Source organism: Xiphophorus hellerii, chromosome 5 (assembly GCF_003331165.1).
Source record: "Xiphophorus hellerii strain 12219 chromosome 5, Xiphophorus_hellerii-4.1, whole genome shotgun sequence".
Taxonomy (NCBI): Eukaryota; Metazoa; Chordata; class Actinopteri; order Cyprinodontiformes; family Poeciliidae; genus Xiphophorus; species Xiphophorus hellerii.
Window position 1 is genome coordinate 34386887 of NC_045676.1, and position 14667 is coordinate 34401553.

The following is a 14667-nucleotide window of genomic DNA, read 5'->3' on the forward strand; positions in this document are numbered from 1 at the left end:
TTGATAATATGCTTATATTACATTATAAGAGAGACAAGAGGATTGTCTCTCTTTACAGACAATCCTATTCTTGTAGAATGAAGACAATTTAAAAATTGTCATGTCATGTCAAAGAAATACATGATTTTCGTCAGAGTCCACTGAAGAAAAATCATGTAGTTCTTTTCTTAAATCTTTCAAACTCTAGAAAACCAAAGCAGTTCTGAGCTGTAATAAATATAGATGTACAGTTCTTGATACGTTAACACATAGCCCATCATGAAGTGGGAGGACAATAGGTGGTTGCTTTCAACATCAACCTGTATTTAACTCTGCCCATTTTCCTATCAACACAGATTAGATTCCTTGTCCCTGCTTAAGAGGGACAGCATGATGTGACCACCACAGTGAAAAAGGTGTGTTCAAGGTCCTGGTTAGAATTGGGTTTTTTTTGTCCAATTCTGAGCAGAATCCTTTTCCCCATGTGTGCAGTGTCTCCTTTCATGGCTTGTGAAGAATCTAAGAGTCGTCACAGCTCTTGAGCTTCTGCAGGTCTCTTGTCTGATTAACATTCTTGTTCCCTCCATTCAGTAATGTCCACTAGGCCTCTGGAGAACAGGAACAGTAAGGTGGACTCTAACTGAGAGACTACTGAGAGCAGTTGGAATTCTGTCTTTTTCAGGGGTATCAGAATAATGGGGGTACAAAAACATATACACACACACACCACACTTTTTAAATTTATATTTATAAAAGGTTCTTAAAACTATATGCCATTTTGTTTCCCACTGACAATCTTTCACCACTTTGTGCTGGCCTAACATAAACTCTGGAGGAGCTGCAACCAACTTCTGCTCTACCGCATGAATTTTCAGTAAAACAAAAAAGGTTTTTGAGTTTGCAATATTTTAAAAGTGAAAATCTGAAAAAGTTCAAGCAGTATGAGTTCTATTGCCAGGTATGATATTTAGCAAAAAGTTGGTGTTAGTTTGGGATGAACATGTTGGATCCATTTCTGTACAGGTGTTTAGATGTTAACCGCAGACTTAAACATGAGGACAAAATGTCCTGCAATCAACTTCTTTAAACTAAAGCTTCCTTGTAATTCAGTCTGCTGAGGATGTTTTCTGCCCGTTTTTCCCTCTGTAGGATCTCACAAGAGGCTTCTTCAAGTTTCTTTGATGTGTGTGCGGGCATGCAGGGGTGGGTGTGTGTGTGTGTGGTTGGGAGGAGAAACAGGCCCAGAGATGTTGCTCTTACAGTTGCACCATTTTGGGATTGAGACAGGAAGTGGGCTCAGAGGAAACATAACGTCCCCCCTCCCTCCTTTTACTTTTTCTTGTGTTCCCTATTCCTCCCTTTGTCCATCCCTCCCCCAGTCTGTGCCATTTATTGGGTTCTGATTTTTCTTTTCCTTTCTTTCTGGTGCCAGAGATCTCACAGTTTCTCATGAGTTTATCCGATGTGCATGTATTTTATTGACCTTCATTTACATTCGGCTCACTTCCTGTGTAAATAAATCCAAGCTGATGGGTGATTTCTAAAACAACAGAGAAAAAGTTGTGGTCTGGCTGTTTCTGAACCCCCTCCCTGTCTCCTGAGACTGGGGCCTGTAATGCAGCAAACCAGTCTGATTAACAGCTAAAGCAAAGGTCAGACTGCTGGGTAACTCAGATATTGCCAGACTCCAGTTCTGCTATTCTGCCCAGTGGCCTGATAGCTGTGGCTGATGAGCATTGTATTACATTATGTAGAATGAGGCCTACAGTCGGTTTGACATTACTTATCAGGAGCTTTTTTTATTTGCATGAAAGCTCCCTGTGTTCATATAGATGCTGATTCGATCCACCCCTGGAAATGAGAAAAGCATCGACGAAGGAAAGTTTTTTTTCCCCATTCTAGTCATCAGTTTTCCGACTCCAGGGTCATGACCTCTACACTGACGAAATAAAGAAACAGAGTGTCAGCTAAAGGCAGTTTATTTCACCACAGAGCACAAAGGACAGGCATCAGAAAAAAACTAAATATAGAAACATAAACATTGAAGGAATCTCCTGATTTTTCCTCTTTCTGCTTGCCTTTTTAAAACTGTGTTTTACTTCACTTTGACATTTTCCTCCCGAACATCCAGTGCAACGACACTCACTCAGGAAAAATCAGAACAAGTGTGCGAGAAGGAGGGTTAGTTAACTTTATACCAGTTACAGTCATGCCTGAAAATCAAAAATCCCAGCAACCCACAAGATGGATCATCTTTCAGCTAAATGTCCACTGTACGCCAGGTCTTCGTCAAACACCTCTGTAGTACTGTTGGTACTAAAAGCATATTATTTTTCCATCAAGTTTTTTTTTTTTTTTGCATATTTTCAACAGAAAAAATTTGATAAATGCCTAAAAAATCATTTTAAATGGGTTTGTTGCTACTTTCAATTTGAAAAATTTTTCTGTCTGCGTTTTTCTGTCTCAGACTTAAGAGGCTGAACCAATAATCGCTCCTCTGAAAGTGCCTAAGATCTGAACTGAGAAGGATGCTGGAGCTGTTATACATAGCATGGTACTGGCCCCTTGGAAGGAAAATGTAAAGAAATGGGAGATCATTGGAGACTTTTGCATGGTAATACTTATATACACACAGTGTCAGTCAGAAATTTACAGTGTTCAGTGTATAAAAGGAAAAAAACATGCTCACTTTGCAAACCAACTAACACAGTATTATAATTAAGGAGTGTGTGGTGCAGTGAGTGACATGTTTTTCCACCTCTTGGTCAAGCAGAGGAAACACTGGGAGTGAGAAAGGCAGCCGGCCGGTGTCCTTATTGCTGCCGTACCAAAATACGACTCAGTCATGTCAAAAAATTTCTCCACTTTAATTAGCAAATTTACAAAGGTATACAGTAGTTGACTGTCTCTGGCGAACCTGACAAACAGTAACACATTTATTTATTTAGATTTATTTACATTTTGGTCTTGAGTGCATTCTTCGCAACCTGAAAACAAATTTTTTGCACTCTCATGTCACCCTCATGATTGATGCAACTAAAGGTGCACAAGATTAAATGTCCTTGTTGGAGAATAATTTATTTGAATTACTGCTGACGCATTATTAGAGCATCAAGCTTTCCGTTGTTCAAAGCATTTTGGGTGAGAACTTTTTTCCATCCCTTCAAATTTGACAAGAGTTAACCAGGGATGTTTATTTACATTTGCAGGCTGTATTGTACTGCTGGAAATGACTTTGTTACGTTTAGATTCTCCATTTCCATCAACATTGACTTCTGAAGCTGGTAAAGTCTCTGTTGCATGAACCAGCTTGCTGGAATTTGAATGTTTTTCTTCAATAAAGCAGACATAAAACAGTGATGAAAGCAACATTCAATTAGTTTAATCAGACTGATTTAGTGCAGCACCTGTCTCCTCTGTTCCATCCTAAAATATATTAATGCACAGTGCTTTAAAATGTTGCAAAGCAAGGGCCTCTAATATTTAAATAGCTAAAATAATTTATTTATAAAATAGTAGCAATCAGTTTAGATTTTTGGAACTTTTTTACTAGGAATTTATGCTGTTTTTTTGTTTGATTTTCTATGAATGACCTCATTAGTAAAATGTCAGTATTTAAAATTGCCATCTAATTTCCTTGAGCTAATGGTCTGTGCCATTTTGAGAATTAGGATAATAAAATATTCAGAAAAATAAATACAGTGACCTCTACTTTTATTGCTACCATTGGTAAAGATGTATAAAATGCATGAAAAGAGATGAATCATGTTGAAGTTGCATCATTTATTTATAAATCTTCCTCATACATTTGAGTTAGCTGTAGAGTACCACAGGGTGTGGTGTTTGAGCCAGTTCTCTTGTCTGTAAAGATATGCCTCTTCTTGGTAAAATTATTGGACATCATGGGATCCAATTCAATCGTTTTGCTGACGTATTCAATCAAGAAAGTCTCCTGAAGACAAAAAAGTCTGGTTGATCTAGTTTTCTGCTTTTGAATAGAGTCATTCCAAAAAAACAAAAAAACACTACACCTTTTGTGATGGTGATCTTTCTTTCTGATTTTTTTCAAAAAAAAAATTAAGATTTCCCTTCAGAAAATTGTAATTTTTAATAAAAGCAAATAATTAAAATTTTTTATTGTGCTTACTTTTTAGTGGGAGATTATACCACTGTGAAAAAAGATTTGTTTATGTGTTCTATCACATCTATATCATTAGCATCAATAAATGTAGAAGGGGTATTAAATGTATAAAATAATCTGTATTGCCAAACGTGTAAACAGTGATTTTCTTAGGTCTAGCAATTGCTCAGGTTCCTAAATACTGTTTAAGTCTGTTTATGTCTTTCAAACCGCAACACAAGTCGGAAATCTCAAGCAGTAGTATGGGAAATAGGACAGTTATACTTCAGCATAGATATTTACCACTGTTCCCTTCATATTTACCGAAAAAACAGAAAAAGTTAAACAATAAAGAAAAAAACCCATAATATGTCCAGTAAATACTTCAAACCAGCCCCGAATGAAGTCTGGGGTGTTTGTGGTGTATTTAAAGAAGACAAAGACAAATCATAAGAGGAGTAATAACTCAGGAGTTGTGTATTTCTTTCATCAAAGATGACTTTCTAATTAGCCTGTCTACAATTTGTGTTTGTAAGGGACGAGACAAGCAGTCTGTCCATTGTACTAATGAAGACAGGAGATGAGAGAGGAGATTAGAAGAATAAGACTTCTTCTCTGCAGCGATGGGAGAAAAATACAGAGAGATATGGAGCACAAGAGGGTCTCTCGCTTCTTCTCTCTGCTAAAGTTCACTGACAGGAACACTTGTGCAACTTTATCACATAACGCAGCATATGACCAGTCAGGGGCCAGACCCTCCACTCTGGTCACATGTACTGGAGGTGGAGATGGCCTTTTCCATCTGGCTCATGCTGCTTCCAGGAGGCAGTGCTCCAACTCGGTTTAGTGACAATGCTGTCATCAGTCTTATGTATATGAGGGGAAGGAAACTCTCAGTGCTAACCCAGGTGTAGTTGGTGTTTCCCACCTTTCAGCTCAGTTGCACATTTACAGAGGTTCAAAGCAGTTGTCAACATACATGTACAACTGCTGGGATGCACAGGTTCAAATATCAGTTAGATCCACTGTGCTTCCACATGTCAGTGCCTATATAGGTTCATCAGAGTGTCAGAGCAAAATCCTTCATGCCTGGAATGGTGGCAGGTTTCACAGTTGCAGTCACAGAAGCATGAAAGTCATTGCAGCATGATGTCTTTGAGGTTCTCCTGCAGAATTGTGTCCTTGACGGCGTGAAAGACGAAGCGGATGTTTTCTGTGTCCACTGCAGTGGTGAAGTGGTGGAACAGTGGCTTCCCCCGGTTTCTCCTCTTCCGACTGAACGACTGAACCAGGAACTCCTGGAGGAAGCAGGGCAGGAACAGGAAGTGTGAGTCAGTGTGGCACGTTCCTAATTAAAGTATTCCTACACCTTCAACTGTTTTACAGTTACAATCATAAACTAAAAATGATCCACCAAAACTATGTAATGCATACTTCATTTACAAATTGTTTAGATATGCTATCTAAACATATAAAGTTTCTGTTTCTGCTGCTGACAGTCCTGGAGGGCTGAGCTGATCTGAGACTGTAGCTGCAAAACAGACCAGAGGAGAGAAGGTCGCTGGTTATGAAGTTATGAAATAAGCTAATTTGCTGCCATTTTACTAAATAAGCCCTAATAATATCTGACGGTTTAACCTCTATAACTTGGCTGCAGACTGCTTTGTAGATCAAAAAAGCTCAATTTTTTTATGTTAGCACCTCTGAGATCTAGAATTGTAAGACTGAGATACCAAGGCAAAGAAAACTCAATAGCTACTGGTAGGGGCCTCCAGATATTCAGGGGCCTCCAGACATTCAGGGACCCCTAGAAATGGTTTAATTGTAACATAGACCATAGATCTAAACTTGTAGCATTAACTTATAGAGAATGACAATGTTATTAAATTTTATGTAATGCATTCAGCAGAGAAAAAAAAGTACATTTGCGATTTAATTACGAAGTTTACTTTGTAAAAGTTTAAAGAATCATTTTCGTAGTTTGATTGTTGTGTTACCATGGCTACAATATGGTGTAATCTTTGTGTTTGAGTTGGGTTTGTTCACAAATACGTCCGAGCAAATAAATAATAATGATTGATTTTAAACTTGGCCAACAAACCTGATCTCCCTCTCACAGACTTCACCTTATCTATATTTAGACACTGTTAGTGATACTGAGGTTCTTAGTAGGACGGGTTCTGGGGGGTGGGGTGTTCTGTCTAAGACCCCATATTATCTCGGGCCGGCCCTGCATGAACAGCCGCTGCGATGCGCATCTCTGGAATCTACCTGGGATCTACCTGGAATCCCCCGGTAGACCCTATGGCAGTCCGCCGATGGTTTGGGGATATTTTGATTCATTTAATTGTGGCATGTTTGGCTTTATGCTGCGGTTATTGCTATAGTATTTTCGCTGATTTTTATTTTGTGAACTCCAAATGTTATGGACCGAATCTTTCTTTAACACTAGCCTGGCTGCCCTAAATCTAATATTCTGCAATAGCTTCTATTTACAGCCGCTCACCTCCAGCGGCTTTAACACGCCTGGTAGTTAAGGAGAAGCAGAGCAAAGAGAGAGCAGGTGGTACCGGGTGGTACCGGGGCTTTGAGCTGCGTCGCGACTCGCGGTGACAGTTGCAGTACAGTGTCTTATATCAGGATGTCTGATATAAAGACAGATATTCTTTCTATCTGTCGGTGGACCGACTCAAGCTGCCTGTAGCGAACCGGGCATTTAGCAGAATGATGAAGTTTAAGTCAGAAGTTTTCTCTGCAGCCGAAGCATTTCTGTGGTTAGTGGTGAGGAGGGTTTTTTCCCCGCTATTGCGAGGACAATTACGAAAATATAAATAGAAATAATTTTTCTAACGTCAATATCAGACCTACGTTTTTATTCCCAAAACACGGTAAATAAATAAATAAATTCTTGCCCATAATTTGATAGAGGGCACAGATCCGCCCCCCTCCTCTTCACCATGGACCCGATGTCTGAACAACATGGAGGCAGAGAAACTGAGTCATTATTAGACTGAAGGCAGCCAGACTAGCTTATTTTGCTAAATTATTATATTTAGCTAAATATTATTGCTGAGGGACACAAGCAGGTCACATACAGATTTTAAAAAATGAAAAATTTGAAAAGAAAAAACCAAAAAACTCAAAAAGGGCACTAGGGACATCAAGGAAAAAAGGGGATTGAAAATCTGTCGTAAGTCTCAAAAATTGTCAATGTCAATGTCAAATGTATTTATATAGCATTTTAAAAACAGGTGTAAAACTACACCAAAGTGCTGTACAAAAACGATAAGAAAGTAGATTGATGAAAAGAAAAAGAGAAATAATACCAGAAAAAAAATCTGTATATATTGTTAAAATAATAAGAGTAATAATAAGTAAAAAAAACAACAACAAAAAAACAGAAGAGCTACAGTATCAGGCCTCAATTGAATACCAAAGAATAAAAATGAGTTTTAAGAACCGATTTAAAATGATCCAGGCTGTGGGCAGATCTAATCTGGAAACGCAGATTATTCCAGAGAATAGGAGCAGCAACAGAGAAAGCCCAATCTCCTTTTCTCTTGAGTCGAGTGAGAGGGACTTTCAGTAGCCTCTGGGAGGCGTTACAGAAGCCTACGGACCAGAACCACCAGGCACCGGAACAGCTTCTTTCCCACAGCTGTCACGCTTTTGAACGCCTCCTGACATAAAACATAAACTATAAGGACTGTACTCCCCTATCCTCTCATACCACAATAACACATGGACTATCCTCACACACACACATCACGGACTGTTTTCTTCACACACACATACAACCTGTAAATTTCATCTGCCATTATTTATCTATAATCCATTCCCTAACATTCTTGTATATTCTGTATAATCTGTATAATCTGTGCATATAGCTCCCATATTTATATTTATACACAATATCTATATCTCTTGCTATAACCCCTTATAGTCCATACATACATAGTCTTGTACATCTGTAAATAAATATTTATATCTCGTAGAGCACTTCTGGATAGATGCAAACTACATCTCGTTGCTTGTACTTGTGACAGTGCAATGACAATAAAGTTGAATTCTATTCTATTCTATTCTATTATTTGATCTTAAAGTTCTTGACACAGAATGAAATTTCAAAAGATCCTGAAGATAAGGAGGAGCTAACCCATTAAAAAATTCATAAGTTGTTAAAAGAATCTTAAAATCTCTTCAGTTTGAAACAGGCAGCTAGTGTAAGGAGGCCAGTATGGGCCTTATATGGTCATGCTTCCGGGTACCTGTAAGAAGCTGAGCTGCTGCATTCTGGATCACTTGAAGACGCTGTATCTGGGATTTATCCATACCTTTATATAATGAATTACAATAATTCAATTGAGATGTAATGAAGGCATAGATAATTCCTTCAAAATCCTTGGAACAAAAATAAGATTTCACCTTTCCTAAAATCCGTAAGTGATAAAAGCTGGATTTAACAACAGAACTAACTTTGTCAAATTTTAAACAGCTAAGATAAAACCAAGATTCCTGGCTGAAGTCTGACAAAACTGAGCTAAAGCACCAAGTCTGAATTTTTTGTGTGAAGGTTTTGACCAAATAATGTGACTTGAGTTTTACTGATTTACTAAAAATTGTCGTTCAGAGATGTTTTCCATCCAATCAACTGAGTATAAATTATTTATAAAAGAACAAATTGCAACATTTTCAGTTCCTCAACGTGCCGAGACACCAAAACACCTGCTGCTATGTATTGATGAGTGTTGAATCAAGGAGCATCAAGCTCCTTGATTCAACACTCATCAATGCGATGTGGCATACATCAGAAGATGTGGCATACATCAGAAGATGTATGCCACATCTTTTGAATCTATATCTGTAAAATGTAAAGTAAAATTGAAAACCATGTATCTCTTTCCTTCCAGTAAGCAGTTAGGGTTGATAAAGATAAAGAGACATCCCCCTTTTTTATCACTGTTTGAAGTTAAATCAGACCAAACTTCTCTTCCTTTGGGTTAGCTGGAATCACCAAAATGATTTTTATTTGCTAAATGAAACAACAATGAGAGAAATAATATGCCAGAGATTTATTTGTTAATGTCTACAGAATGATAAATATCTCTTGAAACAATGAGGTAGAGCCCAGATGATCATGTGTTGGCTTTGGCAACTTCTGACAGGTTAACAGACACATTTGAGTTAATTAGAGGCTAACCTGTGGATGTAGTTTAAAACATGTCTGTGTCATTTTATCTGGTGTGCGTAAACTTCTGCTTTTAGCTGTATGTGGGTCTTTTACTGGCAACTTTCTGGTCTGGTCGTAACATGAAAAGACGTTTTAAGCTCTACTAAAAAGTAGAGCTTAAAAAAGAGGTACTGTACTTTGAAGCAAGAATAATGCCTAAAAAAGTAACATCAGGTTTAGTCATGAACTTTTACCGTTATTGCTTAAAAACTATGATAAATTGTTAAAAAACCTAAAATAAATGGTCTATTTGAGTTTACTCTCCATCTGTTAAGAAGTAAATCTGGTCTGGTGGAGACACAATGCACAACACACTTATGTGAAATCATCACATAAAATGATCAGAATTCTACTCCAGAATTATTCTCTAGTTGTGTTACTGTAAAATGAGATTGGTGGTCATAATGTGACAAATATTGAAAGATTTTAGAGGTATGAGCTACAACGGCTCAAAAACAACCAGAACAAACATTTCTTAAAGAAGCTGTTAACACAACCAAGTCATAGTTTATCTTCGTAGGTTTCTCTTCTCTTCTCTTCTTTTTTCTACTCTTCTCTTGCTTCCTTTTCTTCTGTTTTCTTTTCCTTTCTTACAGTCAAAACAAATCATGAAGGAATATTGGCAGAGGCAAAGCTTGAAACAAAGCATGACCATGAACATTAACAAACTGTAGCAGACAAAAGCCTGTTTCTGATCAATCACCTGTACGTCATCCAGCAGGCGGGGGTCTCCTCTGAACTCAGGGAAGTTCTTGCGGATGTCCACAGTGCGGATCTTCTCCACCAGCAGGTCCGTTTTGTTGAGGAACAGGATGATGGAGACATTGAGGAAAAGCTTGTTGTTGACGATGGTCTCAAAGATGTTCATGCTCTCCACGAGGCGGTTTGTCCTGCGGTCCTCCATCAATACCTGCACACAAACACACTCTACATTATTCTTTGTTTGGGTTTAGTTCCAAGCCTTATCAGAGGAACAATTAATGATTCAGCCATAATCATATGACCCCTGATTTGAACTGGAGCCATATCTGTGAGAACAAGCAGGGCTCCTCAGTGCGCCACAAAGGCAGCCTTGTATCAATCTCAGATGTTGAGATTCTTGTCCATTTTATAAGTCCAAAAGTCAAGAGCCTGCATGAAAAACATTTTTACAGTATCAGCATTACATAATAATAATAGTCTATCCTGTGATGTTCTCTCCACATAATGCACTGTATTTAGATCACTAATTATTTTAAGTGGCTCTCATGCAGCCTCTCCGCCTACATAATGGTGCTGTTGTTAAAAGTCTTTTATTGCTTTAGTGCTGCAGCATTAGTTCAAATGTGTTAAACCAGTCCTGCTTTAACCACCAAGGTTTCTGCACCATTATGATGTTTGTACTAACTAACCCTCCAGGGATATTTTAGATGGTTTACCTACAATTCTCATTTGTAATTTAGATTTTATGTTTATACAAAATATAAATCACCATTTTTAACTGTCCATCATTTATACTCCCTGGTGCCCATCTCCAGAGGTTATTGGACAAGATGTGGGACATGTCACCAGTCCATCACAGAGACACAGGACAAACATTCATGCACACAACCATAAGCAGAGAGAACATTTGCATGGATGGACAACATGCAGAAAGACTCCAGGCTGGGATTTAAAACAAGGTCCTCCTTACTATGCAGCCATTTTTAACCAGTATTTTCCAACCTTCAGTACATGCATGTCATTTATATCGAAGAAACTGCTCATATTTACCAAACATAAATGAAATACAACAGTTTCAGCCAGAACACTTAGCTAGGATTTAATTCTCATGCTCGTTGTTTTACTTTAATATTTACAGTAGCTTTACAGTCTGAGCACTGACTTTATTTAAAGCAAATAACAGTTTCTATCAGACTTCCCTCCAAATGCTTTACTAACAGTTCTTTTATGTTTTTCATATTGGAGTCTCATCTGACATGATAAGGCTATCCAGTATGTCCTGTCCATATGTATGCTAATCAATCATGTTAGGCTCAGGCAGCCTAAAGAAATTTTTAATCACAATTGAACATTATTATATATTAAAGACTTTTTGTCTCTCAGGTTTCAAACACATTTACACATATGGCTGGGTAATGTCATTTTTTCTGTGTTTTACACTAAAGAAAAATAGTTTTGGTGCCATCTATACTATTTGTTTAACAAATATTGAAGTGAGTTAATCTGTTATCGAAGTAGCATATTGATCCCATTCCCTAGACTATGGAGTGAAAATAGTCTCATAATATCTGTGCGTGTGTAAAAGTATCTGTGCGTGTGTAAAAATATCTGTGCATGTGTAAAAGTATCGGTGCGTGTGTAGGGGTGGATTTGTAACACGTGTAAGCATCTTTGTGTGTAACTTTGGATAGTTGTGTCTGTGAAACATGATTTGTAAACCGTAAAAAGAAAATAAACCTTCTCCTACGCCTACAAAAGTTGACAAAGTACACACAAGTCGCCAGATACACACACACAAAACTGCATTTACGCAGACCCGGTTATGAGTGCACAATTATTTTTGAGACTCATTTCACGCTGAGAAAGTGCTGAGATATACCGTTTTCCACCGAACTAACGTATTTTCCACTTCGGCACAAGCACAGTGAGAAACGTTTAGAGGACAAAAACACTAGACTCAGAGCAAAACTCAGATGACCCAGCTTTCTACTAGCATGTAAACGCACCATTTACACACAAATCTGGGAGCTCCGGAACGTGAAATGAGTCTCAAAAATAGTTGTGCACTCGTAACCGGATCTGTGTGTAAATGCAGTTTTGTGTGTGTGTATCTGGCGACTCATGCGTACCTTTTCAACATTTGTAGACGTATGAGAAGGTTTATTTTCTTCTTACGGTTTGCAAATCATGTTTCACAGACACAACTATCCAAAGTTACATACAAAGATGCTTACACGAGTTACAAATCCAGTATTACACATACACAGATATTTTGACACATGCACAGATGATTTTACACACGCACAGATACGTTTACACACACACAGATATTTTGAGACTATTTTCACTCCATACTAGACTTCAACCTTACAGACAACCTGCTTGGTTAGCTGGAATGAGAGAACATAAGTGAGGAACCAGTACTGTGTGAGGAGGAATGGTCGAACATCTCCTTTCTGTAAAATGATTTCTGTGTACTTTTAAGTTCTTAAATTTGTGTGCATTTAAAATAAATATTTAGAGACATTCTAAGCCTGACCTTTAAAGATTCTAATGCATGCATGTGAGCTTAAGAATGCACTTACCTGGTCATATTCTGAAGAAGACACCATGAAGAGAATTGATGTGATCCCATCGAAACACTGAAACCACTTCTGTCGCTGTGACCTCTGACCCCCAACATCCACCATTTTGAAAGGAATCTTTTTGATGACAAAGTCGTGCTCAACAATCCCTTTGGTCGCTTTTCTTGCAAACAAAATATCTTGCTTGCTTGGAATATAGCTCTGAAAACAGGAGAGAGTCATTGTCTTGTATGAAGAAATAGAGAGCTTATTTGAGTGAGACTCACCAGCTGTCCAATACGGTCCAAGTTATCCAGGAAGTATTTGACTGATTCGCTCTGCAGGCAAGAAGGGAAGAAAAGAGCTTTGACTCAACTGTCATCTTATTATCTTATAGAGCACTGAAAGAACATAAATGGTTCAAAAAAATACAATTACAGCATCTAATATGATTATTAGAACAATTTCATTTCTTTTCCTTAAATGATTCTTGTTCCAGAGAAGAGGCTTCTGATTAAATAACACATACAGTAAATCAATGCAAACACAGAGACCAGATGATCTCCTGTAATCATATCAGGCCTATTATGTTTCTGTTAAATATGCTGCTACTGCGTTTATGAACAGACTGGACCAGATGAGCAGAATATTTCATGCATATTTGAATCAGTAGCTGGAGCAGAAATGTCCAGCACTGGATCAGAACCCCACTGACAAAATGATAAGTAATACATATTTTTTAATCCAAAGTTTGAATTTGGGATTTGACAAGATGGCTGCAAGTGCAGCAGTGCGTACTGGAGGTTCTCAAACAAATCTGAGATTTTTGTATATAAAACAGCAGATGATAGAGTGGTCATAGAGGATGAACCTTTATACTTTATTGTAATCAAAATGAGGCATCTGTCACAAGATGAAATTGTATTGTTGGTGTCAAGCAATTTCTCATCTGAATGGATTGAAGAGTCCAAGCGCTTGCTGTTTGAATTGTGTATGCTTCAGTATGCTGCATCAGGCATAAAGGCCCCCAACAGGATACTAACAACATTAAGACTGCCTAAAGGTGTTCAATAAATGTGGAGAGAACATTCCCAGGTTTGTGTCACACTACCTGGATGAGCTACCACCTGTCGGATTTGGCAGCATGGATGTGTAAGCTCTGCTTAGCTGAATGGAGCAGCTGAGCAGAGACGTATCGAGCCTGAGGGAGGCAACGGAGACCCAAGCAAGTACAAATAAAAACCTTGGAGCAAGTACAGTAAATGAGCATTAATATTGTGTCATACAATGTGCGTGGTTAGTGCGTACAATGTGAGTGTAGGACATACATCACATCGCCTTGTGATGGATAAATGTCTGGAAACGTGTGATGTATTATGCAACCAAGAAGACACTTTTTTATCCAAGCAGGACCTAGAAAGACTCAAATCCCTGAATGAAAATTTTTATGGTGCAGGTGAATCTACCACTGGCTATAACACCACGTTAGTGCAGGGCATAATTTCTGCCGGTGTTCAATCAATCAATCAATCAAATTTTATTTGTATAGCACATTTCAGCAGCAAGACATTTCAAAGTGCTTTACATCATTACAAACACAGAAACACAATGCAATATAGAATCAACAGCTGCAACAGCAATATAGGTGTTGCAGTGTTGTGGCGTAAAAGTTACGGTCAGCTGATTAAAATGATCAAACTGGAGGTTGATTGGGCTATAGGACTCGAGTTCAGTTTAGGAAATAAAAAGTTTATCATCATATTGAATATATATACACCTTATGAAAGCCCTAAGAATGAAGAAGTATATCTTAATAGGCTGGCATATCTTGTGTCATATATCCAGGACAATCCATCCACTTCTTTTTTAACTCTGTTCAAAGCTAAGTGAGGTTCTTCTCTAGTTTGTGGAATCACTGGTGGATTAGTTAATATGGCAGTGGATGATTATTTTATTTTTATTGTTTTTGTTGTTCTGTTTCTTTTTTTTATGGACCATAATTGGGTCTGATTAAATAGGATTCATTGCTTGCTTGCTTGCTTGATTAATTGATTGGGAGTCTCGACTTTGCA

General features: G+C 38.0%; 1 protein-coding gene across 2 annotated transcripts in view; it reads right to left on the minus strand.

Moving 5' to 3' along the window:
* Window positions 1-1940: 1940 nt before the first annotated feature.
* Window positions 1941-14667, minus strand: part of gna12a (guanine nucleotide binding protein (G protein) alpha 12a) — a 53961-nt gene continuing 41234 nt past the window's right edge. For both annotated transcript variants that reach the window (XM_032563444.1, XM_032563443.1), the window contains 4 exons: window positions 12883-12933; window positions 12617-12817; window positions 10033-10239; window positions 1941-5397 (listed from right to left, as the gene is read on the minus strand). In XM_032563444.1, the coding sequence (XP_032419335.1) occupies window positions 5236-5397; window positions 10033-10239; window positions 12617-12817; window positions 12883-12933 (621 nt within the window). In that variant the 3' untranslated portion in view covers window positions 1941-5235. The remainder of the gene's footprint in view (window positions 5398-10032; window positions 10240-12616; window positions 12818-12882; window positions 12934-14667) is intronic.